At 37.0% G+C, this 15,140-nt stretch overlaps 1 protein-coding gene across 1 annotated transcript; it reads left to right on the top strand.

The window, feature by feature from the left end:
* The first annotated feature begins 1,096 nt into the window (after positions 1 to 1,096).
* On the top strand, positions 1,097 to 14,046 carry LOC130814573 (probable arabinosyltransferase ARAD1). Its single transcript, XM_057680686.1, has 3 exons — positions 1,097 to 2,349; positions 5,375 to 5,740; positions 13,329 to 14,046. Exons 1-3 carry the CDS (start codon positions 1,498 to 1,500, stop codon positions 13,515 to 13,517), a joined length of 1,407 nt encoding a protein of 468 aa, XP_057536669.1. The 5' UTR covers positions 1,097 to 1,497; the 3' UTR covers positions 13,518 to 14,046.
* The last annotated feature ends 1,094 nt before the right edge of the window (positions 14,047 to 15,140 follow it).

Consider the following 15,140-nt stretch of genomic DNA (forward strand, 5'->3'; position numbering starts at 1 on the left):
ATTCAACAAATTCTCTTTGTTATTATTTTATTTAGTTTTCCAAGAGAATCTAACATGAAAATTGAGAATAATTAATATTTTATGAAATTATTTTAAATTCCTAAAATTAAAGTAATAAAATAAAATAAAGTATCTTATATTTCAAATCAAATATAATATTAAATTATATTATAAAAATCACTAGATTTTTTTATATACAACCATAAAGACCGTATATATCATCCTCCTTAATCTATTAATAAATTAAATTGAAATTAATGTTTGCTTAAAATTTAGAATAATGTCATTGGCTTTAATCCCAAAAGTTTGAGGTTAGCTTTATGAATAAATATATCGGTTTTAATGGTTGTCCATGTGAATTTTTCTTATCCGTTCATTTTGATTTTCAATCATCTCAATTTGTAAGTATAGATCCTTCATATTCTTTTCCACTCATATCCTTTAAGTTATATTCGGCCTTTCTCACATTTTTAAAGTCTCGCTGATTCCAAGGTTCTATCTTTCTTATAGGTTCATCAATACTCGTCTTTGCACGTGCCCAAACTATCTGAAATATATTTCTTTACTTCTCGATACATTTTTTGCACTATATTAATGTATTTCTTGGAAATACATTTCTTTGTCATCGCCCACAAAAGTACTTCTCTTCGTATCTTATTGTATGCCTTTTCAAGACAATAAAAACAATATTTGCAATTTTTTTAAGTCTATTGAAACTTATGTAAAAGTAAGTACAATGACAATTTCCTTTAAAAAAAAAGTGTTTAGCAATTGGACGTTGAGGATTGACTTTGCTAGTTGGCTCGTTTGACTAGTTGAATTTGTTAGCTGTTTTTGTTGGCTTTTAAATTAGCTGACTTTGTGTAGATGTTTGGTAAATTTGAGTATTGACTGTTGAATGTTTATTAGAGAAAAAGTAGGCCAATAAGCTAAAAATCAATTAAAAAAGGGTAGTCAATCAATAAAGGTAGCTGGAGCATATTTTTCATTTTGGTTTAAAGATAATTTTTCAACTGCTTTAACAATTTTCTTAACTATTTAACCAACTAACAAGCCAAAATAAAAAATAAACGAGAAGGCTAAGTCAAAATCTACCAAACACCCAAAAATGACAATCGACATTCGACACCGAAAAGCGAAACTTAAAGCCAAGACAAATCTCCAAGCAAATGATTGGGAATCTCTAATGAACAAAAATACTGATCTTAACTAAGGTCGACGAAGACAAACACGACAAGTTCTTCTTCAATTGATTCGCCAAACCTAAACCTAGTGATTTCCCAAATTCCACGGAATCAATTTCAGTTGAAGTTTCCAATTAATTTCTTTATCTGAACAGATCAATTTCAAAATCAGATTCTTGGTATCTGATCTTCATACTATGGGATTGGATTTGAAATACTGATTATTTTGAAATTCAAATTACAACCTAAAAGTATATCGAAATTGTTAGAGAAAGTTGTTGAAGATTGAAGATTCAAAATTGAATTATTTGGTATGAGCATGAATCACCATCTACACCGCCCTAAAATGGTTTCAACATCATCTTCAGTCTCATCTTTCTTAAGAATCGGAAGGAATTCCATGGTGAAACAAACCATTTTCACCATTTCCTTACTCTTACTTCTTTACTTGTTGGTCAACACTTTCTTTATTTCTCCCCTTTCCCTCAACTCTTCTTCATTTCATTCAAAGCCCTATAATTATGAATCCAATAAGGTGAAGATCTACATCTACAATTTACCTAGGAAGTTCACTTATGGAGTTATTGAGAGTTATGCTTTGGCTAGAGGAGGGATTAAGGGGCCTGTTTCTGATGATTCCCAGCTCAAGTACCCTGGTCATCAACACATGGCTGAATGGTCTTTATTTTCCGATTTGTTGAAACTCCAGAAAGACCGATTTGATTCTGCTGTTATTAGGGTTGATGATCCGGATGAAGCGGATTTGTTTTATGTACCCTTTTTTTCGTCTTTGAGTTTGGTGGTCAATCCAGTTAGGGCTAATGTTAATTCTGGCAATGGGGCTGTTTCTGCTATGTATAGTGATGAGAAGATGCAGGAGGAACTGATTGATTGGTTGGAAAATCAAGTGTATTGGAAGAGGAATAATGGATGGGATCATGTTTTTGTATGCCAAGATCCTAATGCTTTGTATAAAGTTATTGATAGGATTAAGAATGGGATTCTGCTTGTTTCTGATTTTGGCAGGCTCAGGCCTGATCAAGCTTCTCTTGTTAAGGATATCATTGTGCCTTATTCTCATAGAATTAATCCTTATAAGGGTGATGTAGGGATCGAGAATCGCAATACTTTGTTGTTCTTCATGGGAAACCGGTATAGGAAAGAGGTAATCTTCTAGTCTGTGTTATTTGTTTTGTTCTGTTTAGATGTCCTTGCTTGCTTGATTAATGACTATGTAGCAATGCCATTTATCGAGTATAATTTCATGATCTTGTCGTTGGAACTTTCTCAATCATCAATTTGACAGGGCAAGTGGTAGACTGGTAGCAATGCCATTAATTGTTTCATTTTTACTATCTAAACATTTGCTATTAGTTTTATGACTTTTATCTATAGTTGGCATTAATTTTCCCAAAGTTGGTGCTGTGCCAAGTCCCAAATCTCAAGCCATTGGTGAAGAGTTCGATCACCTCATAGCTCATGCACTATCTTGCACTCTTGAGTGTAATGAGTTATGGAGGATTGAAGTTTGGATCATTTGATGAAGTGATCATTGAGGATGGCATGGTATGCTTTGATAATAGCAAGGGAATGCCAGAGAAAGGGTTACTCGAATGGTTGAGCTCAATGGCTCGGTCGAGCAATGCAACAGATTCAATCCAGTAGCTTCTGGAACACCGCTCGGGTCGAGCTCGGAACACAACACCCAAAAACGCGAGTTTTCTATTTTGTTCTCAGTTTGTTGTGGGCTTTTGGGGTTTTCTCTTAAGGCTTCCTAATATGTTATGGGACTATAAAAGGGGTCTTAGGGCATCATTAGGGTTAAGGAGAGACCAATACAAGTGAGGCAACTAGGGCTATCACCATTAGAGTTTTCTCTTCATTGTATTGGGTTGTTTGAGTGTATTGGGTTGTTGAGTGAGACCACCATTAAAGGTGAAGTCTTTGTTTTGAGAGGTTGTTCTTAAAGCTTGTGTGGGTTGTCATTAATGTATTGTTGAGTATATTAATGAAAGTAATACTTGTTTGAGGGGAGATTGTAACACCCACATAATAGGTCAAACTTTTGAAAACACTTTTAATGAAAAACATGAGCCAAAACCTATTCATGTGAGTGTTACTTCCACATCTATTTCTAAGAAAATAAATGTAATGCTTAACGACTAAGAAATAACTTAATAACTTTAAATCTAACAAAGGGTCTTACAATAAGAAAAGACTGAAACTCAATCTATATCCATATAAAATTTAATCAACTTAAAGTAAAATTTAAACTGAGATATGACTGTAATTAAAATTACATTTCTAGGTGATCTTTACTCCACGATTCCCACATGATCAATAACCTGCAACATAAGAATGCAAGAAAAACAAGGGAAAAACACCTAAAATCAGGAAATTGACTAATTCAACTCCATCCCGTAAAACAATTTAGTATGAAAATAGTTTAAGAAAATAAAACATAATTTGAGTTGAAAATAATTTTTGAAAGTAATATAAAGCTGAGTTTAAATATCAATTTATGAAAACAATATAATATCACATAAACCAATTAATTTTTTTGATATTTAATAGTGACAACACATATATCCAATTATTAGCTTGAGGGGACGAGAACGCCAGTAGGCCGAGGCTTTATCCCTATACCTACTTCATCAAGAGATCTTCACCGTCACCTCAAATAATTCAATGCCAGAAGAGTAGTCTCAGGTAACTCTAGTGTGCACACCCATTCTACTTGGATCACAACAAATAGAGGGAAGACCAAACATCGTATCAAGTAGCAGAAATAATAACCTGTCGGCAGCTATACTAACCAAACAGGGCAACCTGTTCATCACCCTTATACTTAAATCACAACAAATATAAGAGCTTCACATATATATTCTTCAAATAAAAAGATGGGTCTTTTTCAATTAGTAGCATAAATTTTTGGGTTTTGAATATAAAAAAATCCCTAACAAATTTATGAAATTCATATCTTTAATATCAAAATCTTGCCTTTTCTTGATTGAATTTGAAGCAATTGAAAGATGGAGGAAGTAGTTTGTAGGAGAAAAAGAGAGTGTGAGTAATAATATGTGAATGAATTAAGGGTAATTGGCTTAATTTATAATGGTTAAATTAGGTTAGTTATAAGGTTTAGAGGGAGAAGTGAAAAGTTATTTGTTAATGAGGAGGGAAGTTGGAGTAGAGTAACCGTGAATTAGTTTTTGCAAACCACCCCCCTCCCTTTTTTATATTAAATTTCTGATTTTTTTATATTTATTATTATTTTTTTTATTTTAAAAAAAACAGATGTTACAGAGGTAGCCTTAGATACCTCATAAATCTTGTGTTTGTCTTCATTGTTGTTTGTGCTCTGTTTTTGGGTGTTCTTTGTGCATTATATTCTTGTTTGTTCTTCACCATTGTTACAGCCCATTCACAATAGTTGGAATGTATTTTTTTGGCACGGACTTATCTAATGTGAAAAAAAACCTTCATTTTTTTGTATTCCCGAATTATCCTGTTCAAACAAAAGCAAATTTTACTTGGATTTTCAATTTTTTCCATCTCAATGTGCTCTTGGCTCTTGTTGTTGTTGAAAATGTGAGATTTGGGGTTAGAATGAGTGATGACTAGAGGTTGCATGATGTAGTTTGTGCAACAAAGGCAGCCATTGATTTAATCAAACTTTGATTCATACATTTAATTCATTTAGAATTGATAGTCTTACTGGCTTCTTTCTTTAAATTACGAATTTCATCAAATCTAACTACTGATTTCTTACAACCCAATTTATAAGCTGTAATCCTCATGAAGGCTTTTCTTAGTTGTGTTTTATTGTATTTTGAAGTAGTGAATTGGACTATTTTCTCTACACCGGAGCAGGGATAAATTAAGTTCTGGGAAACTTGCTTGACAGTTAAGAAGAAGCTTGCTTGATAGCTCTGATTTTCAAATTCCATTTCAAGGGTGTTAAGTTCTATCACTGTGATACATTTTCAGTCTTTATTTTTTATTTTATTGTTTTTACCCCTGAGCTGCTGAAGGAGGGTTGGAATTGAAATGCGAGATGAACGTATCAAATATGATTTATGTACATATTTTCTTACTTTGGGTGTGGTGGTTGATGGAGGACTTGTTATGGAAGTCTATGTAACTGAAGTCCATGTACATTCACATGTTTTATCTGATTTTGCCTCTAGGGTGGAAAAATTCGTGACATGCTGTTTGAAGTTCTCGAGAACGAAAAAGATGTTATCATAAAACAAGGTACACAGTCTAGGGAGAATCGACGTGCAGCCACTCAAGGAATGCACACATCAAAATTCTGTTTGCATCCAGCTGGTGATACGCCATCCGCATGTCGACTCTTTGATGCCATTGTAAGCTTGTGTATTCCAGTAATAATCAGTGACAACATTGAATTGCCTTTTGAAGATGTCATAGACTACAAGAAAGTTGCAATTTTCGTAGATACAACTTCATCAGTGAAGCATGGCTTCCTAATTAATTTGCTTAGGGCTGTTTCTGAAGATAGAATTCTGGAATATCAGCAGAAGATAAAGAAGGTATTTTCCCAATGTTTTTATTTTTATCAATCAATATTGTGTTAAGAGATTGGAGAGCTGGACATGTAAATATGGGTGTAAAATACACAAAAACGCCAAAGCCTTAATCTCAATATATGATTACAAATAGCACATATTGAACGAGTACAATAATTTAATTTTCACTGTTACTCAACTTTTGGTTGATTTATTACCTATAATGTCTCACGTTGATTTGTTGAGGTTCATATAGTCGACCCCATATGTTGGGGGTTACGATTTTGGCTTTGATGTTGTTGATGTAGTTGTGGCACAACTTTTGGTGTTCTTAGGAATTTCCATGGGGCATCATTGTGTCCACTAAAGCGATGAGCTATGATGCAACTCTTTTTTTGCATCAACAGTTCTTTGGTTTGAGGGGGTTGGGGGGTGTTTGTAGTTCTTCTACAATCTTTGCAGTTCACTTTTTACTCTGCACTTTTAGACAAATAGTAGATAGATGTTTAATCCTGTGCGTCACCTTAAGTTTATGTAATGGGGAGGAATGCCTTGCCTTGTCTTGCTACTTGTCTTGTTTTGCATTTTGTTTTCATTTGATGCTCTCCACATCCTTGTTAACTCCTTCAATAATGGTATGGTCTGTTGTCTTCTAACCTTCCCTCATAGCTTATATGAGCGAGATACATTGTGTATGATAATGCTCATTATTTTTTAAAAGTTAGGATCATTGAAGCAAATCATTTAGAGATTCAAATTGATGACCGTGTTTGGGTAACACTTAAGAGTAAGTAATTCAGCATAAGATTGCTTGTTTTCTATATGATACTTGAGGGAAACAAGTACAACAATAAGTTGTATAGTTGGGGTTCTTTGCTTGATAATGTGTTCCATTGCTGATCCTGTTTAGTTGGCTGTTTACTATAGATCCTAAAGGAATATACTATATGTATTTTTGGGTATCATTGTTCACAGGCTTATCCCCATGCAGTTTATGTTTGAATATGAATTGGAAAACCAATTTCCATTTCAACCACTACTAATTATCTCAAAACTTGAGCAAGAACTTTTGTTTAACTTAACTATTTGAAAGATGATTACACTGCCATCGCAAAATCAGTACATCGAAGTAGAAATTAGCAGTAAGCATAGGTTATTCTACTGTTCATTCAACTCCAAATATGTATACATTCCACAATAGTATTAATAATATTTGTTGAGGGAAAATAATATACAATAAAAAATTTATTTTACTCTATCAAGAGTTCAAGATGGAGGCAAATTTCTATAAAAAACACTCAATACATATATTTACGAAACAACTTTTATTTGCCTAATCTTTTCAAAAATCCTACCCTCTTGGGAAAGAACTTATATTCAATCTATTATCCTCTACCTTTTGATCGATCTTTCTCTTTCCCATTGGAAGCTTTGTTAGGGGTGGGATTTTTAAAGCAATGGAATGTGTGAGATATTTAGAATTTGACTGCCCAAAGGTGAAATTTTTTTTTCAAATTTTCCTAATCTATTTTGCACTTCTTTTTGGTTAAACACTGTAAAGAATCACTATATGCAAGTATGAATATATTAGCAAGGATTACCAGAAGCAGCAGTAAGATTGTTTGTGTATATATATTTCTGTGAATGAAGAAGATCAAAACAGAATACCCCACTTCGAGAGGAGGAGCTCTCCAAAAAAATGAGCAAGCTCAATAACAAACTTTTTTGATACCCCTTTACAATGCATGCCTCAAGTATTTAAACAAAACAGAATAACAAACTGCTGACATCATTCACAACATTAATGACATCATAATATATTCAAAAATATTAATTAATTAATTCTTAGCTGTCCTCTTCCTTGTGTATGTGAATACGATTGATGGTTTATTGGGCTGACCCGGTTGAGTCCTTGCATCACCCCCGCCACAAAGAGCCACCTTGTCCTCAAGGTGAAAGTCAGGAAAGCGAGCATTCAAAGAAGCATAGTCTTCCCAAGTGGCCTCAAATTCCGGCAGACCCTTCCATTTAACCAACACTTCCGCAGTTACCCTTCCTCCAAAAGATTCATTACGAAGTCCCAAAACCTCCTCTGGTTCAACCACCAAAATCATATTCTCAGTTAATTGAGTAGGAATAGTAGGGTTTACCTTAGCAGAGCCTACGGCTTTTTTGAGCTGTGAAATGTGGAAGACCGGGTGTATCTTGGCGTCGGGAGGTAAGGCTAACTTATATGCAACCTTCCCAACTCTTTCCAATACTTCAAAGGGTCCAAAGTAACGCGCAGCCAGCTTTTCATGTACCCTGGTAACCACTGATTTTTGACGGTAAGGTTGTAATTTCAGGAACACCAGATCCCCAACTAAGAATTCCATATCCCTTCTTTTAGCATCTGCCTGTTTTTTCATGATTTGCTGAGCCCGTAGTAAATGAGCCTTCAAATCATCGAGTATGGCATCCCGTTCTTGCAATTGTTCTTCAAGAGATGAATTTGCTGTACTACCCTTCTCAAAACGAATCAATGCAGGAGGATCACGCCCATATAAAGCTTTGAAAGGCGTACTTGCTATTGAATTGTGATGGGAAGTGTTATACCAGTATTCTGCCCAATCCAGCCATTTACTCCAGCCCTTAGGTTTATCTCCAACAAAACACCTAAGATACGTTTCTACTCCCTTATTCACCACTTCGCTTTGACCATCCGTTTGTGGGTGGTACGCTGTACTCCTCTTCAAGTGAGTGCCTTGAAGGCGAAATAACTCCCGCCAAAAGTGACTCATGAAAATTTTATCGCGATCAGAGACGATAGAGGAAGGGAACCCATGTAATCTGACAACTTCATGAACGAACACTGCTGCCACTCCTTGGGCTGTAAACGGATGCTTAAGAGGAATGAAATGAGCATATTTCGATAGACGATCCACTACCACTAATATCGTATCGTAACCATGAGATTTCGGCAGCTTCTCAATGAAATCCATCGTGAGGTCCTCCCACACCTGAGATGGGATGGGTAGAGGTTGTAGTAATCCTGCCGGACTGAGGGTTGAGTGTTTGTGGCGCTGACAAATACTACAGGAGGATATATATTTAGATACACAACGCCTCATTCCTGGCCAGTACCATTCTCTAGCCAAACGTTGATACGTTTTAAAATCCCCAGAGTGACCCCCAATAGCTGAATCATGATATTCCGCCAACAACTTAGTAACCAATTGCGAATTGCCAGGAATGACTAACCTCCCCTTGTATTTAAGGTTTCCATGCTCGATATTATAGCCTTTAGGCACCGTCTCTCCTTGTTGAATGGCAAGAACCAATTGCTGAATAAATGGGTCCTTGTGTAGTTCCTGTTGGAATTCTTCCCATTTGATACCTCCTGCTGAAATGAGAGTGTTGCAATCAATTTCGGGTTGTTCCTTACGTGACAACGCATCGGCCACCTTGTTATGAGCCCCTGGTTTATACTGAATTTCAAATTCATACCCCAAGAGTTTACTCATCCATCTTTGATACTCCGTTCCCACTTCTTTCTGAGCCATAAGAAACCGGAGACTTTGTTGATCTGTGCGAATAATGAACTTCCTTCCCAAGAGATATTGGCGCCATTTTATTACTGACAGAACGATTGCCATTAGTTCTTTCTCATATATTGATTTTTGCCGGGCTCGTTGCCCTAAGACTTTGCTGAAAAAAGCTAGGGGATGATCTAGTTGCATAAGGACTGCTCCTATCCCAAAGCCCGATGCGTCTGCTTCAATGATAAATAGCTGATTGAAATCTGGCATAGCCAAAACTGGTACCTGGGTCATAGCACACTTCAAGGCTACAAAGGCTTGGGTGGCCTCCTCACTCCACTTGAATTGATCTTTCTTGAGTTGGGCAGTTAGGGGGGCTGTTATGGATGCATAACCCTTCACAAATTTACGATAATAACCCGTTAAACCCAAGAATCCTCGGAGTTCCTTAATGTTTGAAGGAACAGGCCATGAGGTCACTGCTGAGATTTTTGATTGATCCACCGCCACTCCCGCCTGTGAAATCACATGTCCCAGATACGCTACCTCCTTCTTCCCGATATCACATTTTTTCCAATTGGCGAATAGTTGATGACTAGAGAGCAACTCTAATACTTGTTGTAAATGCAGTATATGTGCATCCCAAGACTTGCTGTAAATCAAAATGTCATCGAAAAAGACCAAAACAAACTTCCGTAAGCAAGGTCGGAATACCTCATTCATCACTGCCTGGAACGTGGCAGGAGCGTTAGTCAATCCAAAGGGCATCACCAAGAATTCGTAGTGCCCTTCATGTGTACGGAAAGCTGTTTTGTGGATATCTTCGCATCTCATTCGTATTTGATGATATCCTGATTTAAGGTCTAGTTTACTGAACACCGTAGCACCACTCAACTCATCCAGTAATTCATCTATGACCGGGATAGGGAATTTGTTTGGGACAGTCACCTTGTTGAGTGCCCTATAATCCACACAGAACCGCCATGACCCATCTTTTTTCTTCACCAACAAAACCGGGCTGGAAAAGGGGCTCTGTGAAGGTTGGATTATTCCTGCTGTCAACATGTCTGCAATTAAGGACTCTATCTCATTTTTCTGTCCTTGAGGATATCTATAAGGTCTCAGGCTAATAGGGTCGGTACCCTCTTTGAGCACTATAGCATGATCATAGGTTCTCTTAGGAGGTAAACCCAAGGGCATGTTGAAAACGTGCTTAAACTCTTGCAGAACCCCATGTAATATTGGGGGAGCTTGTCCCATATCCAACTCGTCATTCTCATGTGGATCACTTGACATTTGGTTGAATTCGACTAAATATCCTCCACCCTCCTTCTGCAACGTTCGTATCATGGCTTTCAATGAGATTTTAGTCCTTCCCAGCGAAGGGTCCCCTTTAAGAGTTATGTGCTCACTGCCTAACTGAATTTTTAGTGTTTGGGTTTTCCAGTTAGTCATGATAGTCCCCAATTTCTCCAACCATTGAATTCCCAGAATAACATCCGAATTTCCCAGAGGGAGAGGAAGGAAGTCCTCAGTAATAACCATACCTGGAAGTTGTAAGTTGACTCCCTTGCACAACCCTGCTCCTTGCACGGATTCCCCTGTCCCCAATGACACACCGAACGATTTTGTAGGTACGAGTGGTACACCCAACGCTTCAATCACTTCTCTGGAAATGAAGTTGTGAGTGGCTCCTGGGTCGATCATCACTACTACTTCCTTGCCCATTATGTAACCCAGCATTTTCATAGTACGAGGGCTCGTGAATCCCATCACAGAATTGAAGGATATTTCGGGTTGTGGTTCATCCGCCATCTTTGTATGCGCCATCTCCTCCGTTTGCCCATCTGTAATCAATTCGAATTCCTCCCCATACTCCTCATCTTGTGAAATCAACACACTGAGCTCCTTTCTACGACATCTATGGCCAATGGACCATTTGTCATCGCACCTGAAGCATAATCCCTTCTCTCTCTTTTGTTGGACCTCCCGCTCTGTTAATCTCCTTATTTCTCCAGATTTTTGGTTTAAATTTGTGGGAGTGAAGGTTCTATTTTGAGGGTGGGGTGTGATTTGGTTCTGGGAAGAGGTGGGAAGATTCGTGGAGTATGAAGATGGAGAAAAGGTATTTAGGGATTTTGGATTTTGTTTTAAAAAAGGGAAAGTTTGGGTTTGGGCTGTATTTTTACGAGGAGGCCCAATTCTTAACTTCTCTTCCACTTTTGCCGCCAAGTCCATCGCATGGTCCAAGGTTATTGGGCCTAGTAACCTTATTTCGGCCCGTACCTCTTCCTTGAGACCATTTATAAATTGCCCCATCGCTATTTCTTCAGGAACACCTTCCAAGGGAGCCAAGAGCTCTATGAATCTTCTGCGATACTCATCTACTCCTCCTAACTGGCGATTACTCAACCATTGTTCTTGGAGTGTGCCGGTAGAGGTGGATCGGAATTTCCTCAGGATTAATCCTTTCATTTCGCCCCAAGACGTCATAGGATGACGCTTGTGCTCCCATTGATACCAAAATAAAGCGTCACCCTCCAGCGCCACCACCGCCGCCTCCAGCTTATCCTCCTCTGAAAGTCGGTAAAACTTAAAGAAGCGTTCAGCACGGAGGATCCATCCATCCGGATTCTCTCCATTAAAGGAGGGCATGTCCAACCTCTTGAATCTCCAATTAGCGTTGTTAACTGGGTTCGAACCCATACCCCCATCATCTTGATTAAGAAATTGATTTGGCGAAAACCGACGTGGTGGTGCCCTAGCCTCTGATTCTCCTGACTCACCTTCGTAACGCGAGCGTAGGGCCCCCAACGAGTCTCTCACCTCTCGCTGGAAACGCTCCTGTTCCTCACGGTTGTGCGCCACCTTCCCTTCCAACTGAAGTGAAAGAACCGTCAACTCTCGCCGGAGATGTTCCAATAACTGTTGCTGCTGTTCAACTCGCGAGTTAGCTAGGGCATTTGCAATCTCCTCAGCCACGATTGAACGCATCTCCGTCACACCCTGTTCTAGTTGTTCGATTCTCTGATTTACTGTGGAAGGGGCCATCTTCTCTGCTCACTGATCGACGATGCTCTGATACCAGGTTTGTAAAGAATCACTATATGCAAGTATGAATATATTAGCAAGGATTACCAGAAGCAGCAGTAAGATTGTTTGTGTATATATATTTCTGTGAATGAAGAAGATCAAAACAGAATACCCCACTTCGAGAGGAGGAGCTCTCCAAAAAAATGAGCAAGCTCAATAACAAACTTTTTTGATACCCCTTTACAATGCATGCCTCAAGTATTTAAACAAAACAGAATAACAAACTGCTGACATCATTCACAACATTAATGACATCATAATATATTCAAAAATATTAATTAATTAATTCTTAGCTGTCCTCTTCCTTGTGTATGTGAATACGATTGATGGTTTATTGGGCTGACCCGGTTGAGTCCTTGCAAACACCTAATTCATTTCTGACACCCTTATTGCACGAAACTCAATTCTCATTTAATGATTTCCTCTTTGAATTTTGCACATGCCAAACTATCCACTTTTCAGTATTTCAACTAACTTAATCTATGTGCTATCAGCCTCCTTATTGTAGATCTAACATATATACGGAACTCTATTTAAAAAACTAGTAATTGAAAGGCTTTGACATATAACTTGCTTGCTGTGTTTTTTCAATTGACTCATTTACTCCGGTTTTCAGAGATTAGAACATTACTGCTCTTATATGTCTTCCATTTCCTCTAAATGAAATGTATCTGTTAAAGTAGCCCAGTTCACAATATAGTTTTTGTACATGACATGATTTTTACGAGGAGCGTGGTTAGGAGTTCAGATGGATGAATGGGCTTCTTTGTTTAGGAGTGGTTGGCCTAGCTACTAATTATATTGCGTGTTTATCGTCTAATTAGCAAAACATTAGGACTATATGTTTGTGGTCAATCAAAACAATGTTTTTTCTGTCTTGAGATGACATGCGTGAGCATCATTGATTTAGAAATGCCGGTTTGTTATTGGTGTCTATAATTGGTTGCGGAAATCCATTGCAAATCTGGTTTAATCTGTGTGCATTTGGTAATGTCATGCAGGTGAAGCATTATTTCGAGTATGACGATCCTCTTGGAACTGTTAATGAAATATGGCGCCAAGTTAGTTTGAAGGTTCCTTTGGTGAAGTTGATGATCAACCGTGACAAACGGCTTGTAAGAAGGGAGCTATCTCAACCTGACTGCTCTTGCATTTGTTCAAACCAGACAGACGTCTTTTCCAGTTTGTAGTTCATTGTTCAGTTTTTCATGTGAGCTGTCTCGCCTTGGCTGGAAACTCCGTCGTTCGTGGGAGTCACCAAGCGGAAAAGATAGCAGATCAACATTTTCCATCCAAGCAGAGAGATTGGCTGGCACACTGCGAATTGTATAATTGACTGTGATTCGTCAAGTTGGGTTCTTCGACATGCAAATAAAAATATACGGCAGTGTTATGCACCCTGTGGTTTGTGCAACCATCCAAGCAGTAGGGTACAAATGAGTATATTATCACGCATACTATGACTCGAACAATATTCACGATGCGTTTATGACACATTTTGTTTCATTTTTTAGATTCCCTCCAAACTCAATTTATGTAGTTCTACATCAAGGCACAATCCAAGTCTTAATCCTTTTGCTGTGTATTAGAGCAATGTGTAATGTATTTCAATATTTCTAAGACTCATGTTCGTAAAGGCCATCGGCATTAGCGAAGGTCACTGGTACCAAAGAGGCAATTAAAAATGGCACCTATATAACCCCTCCCAATTCGTTTATCTCCATTTCTAATGCTTCTTATGGTGTTGCTGTTTCGAGAGATGCTGATGGCGCCCCGGTTTCTCAACTTATGCCCTATATGACGCGTTGATTCATTCTACCCTTGGTTGATATTATAAATTGCCTTTTCCACACCAAGTATTCTTTCAATTGCGGCAATTGTCTTTTTTTTCCTTTATTCAAGAATATTTCCCCAAGCAATGTTATAATAAGGTAATGTTTGGCCAAGCTTTTACAATGACTTCTGTAATAGAAAAGTCAAAATTTAGCCAACATACCGTGTTTCTGATAAGTTGGAATAATTTTGAAAAAAAATTAAAAACAACTTCTACAAGGGTCAAGAGGGAGAAGCTAGAATTTGTAACTTCTCCTCCCAACTTTTCAAAGAGCTTTATACTTTTCTCATTTTATATTAAAAAAATTCCTATATTTTCTCCAATCAACTATCAAAATCTCTTTCATTACTTTTTTTTTCTTTCCCCATATCATCCTCCAAAATTCAAAATTTTCATTGCATAATTATTCATTTGTTATTACAACGAACATTTCAATTATTTGAAATAATTCTATCTTATTGAATATTATGCGATCACATTACATCAAAATTTCATATATGATTTATCTTTAAATTTTAACACATTTAAATATGTTTTTCTATATAGTATATTGTCAAATTTGAGATTTTATTTTTATTTTCAATCACTTTAATGTATTTGAATTTTTTTTCTAACATTGTAGTGATTATTTTTTAGTGTATGCTATATGTTTTTGGGTGTTTCTCTTAAAATCAATGCTTTGTGACTTAACTCGACTATTTTTTAGTGTATGCTATATGTGTTTCCTTCATATAACAACACTAACTTTAGGTAAAGATATGAAAAAAAGGCCAAACACACAAATTGTTTTTATTTCTTAAAAACTCTTTTAAAAAATATGAGGCCAAACACATCTATTTCTAAAAAGTGTTTCTCCACAAACACTTTCTATAAAATTGCTTTTAGAAAATAAAAGCTAATTTTCTAAAGTTTGGCCAAACATACCCTAAACCCTTTTTAAAGTATAGTCTACATAGGTTAGACAATGTATTAAAAAATT

This window comes from Amaranthus tricolor, chromosome 6, assembly GCF_026212465.1.
Source record: "Amaranthus tricolor cultivar Red isolate AtriRed21 chromosome 6, ASM2621246v1, whole genome shotgun sequence".
NCBI lineage: Eukaryota > Viridiplantae > Streptophyta > Magnoliopsida > Caryophyllales > Amaranthaceae > Amaranthus > Amaranthus tricolor.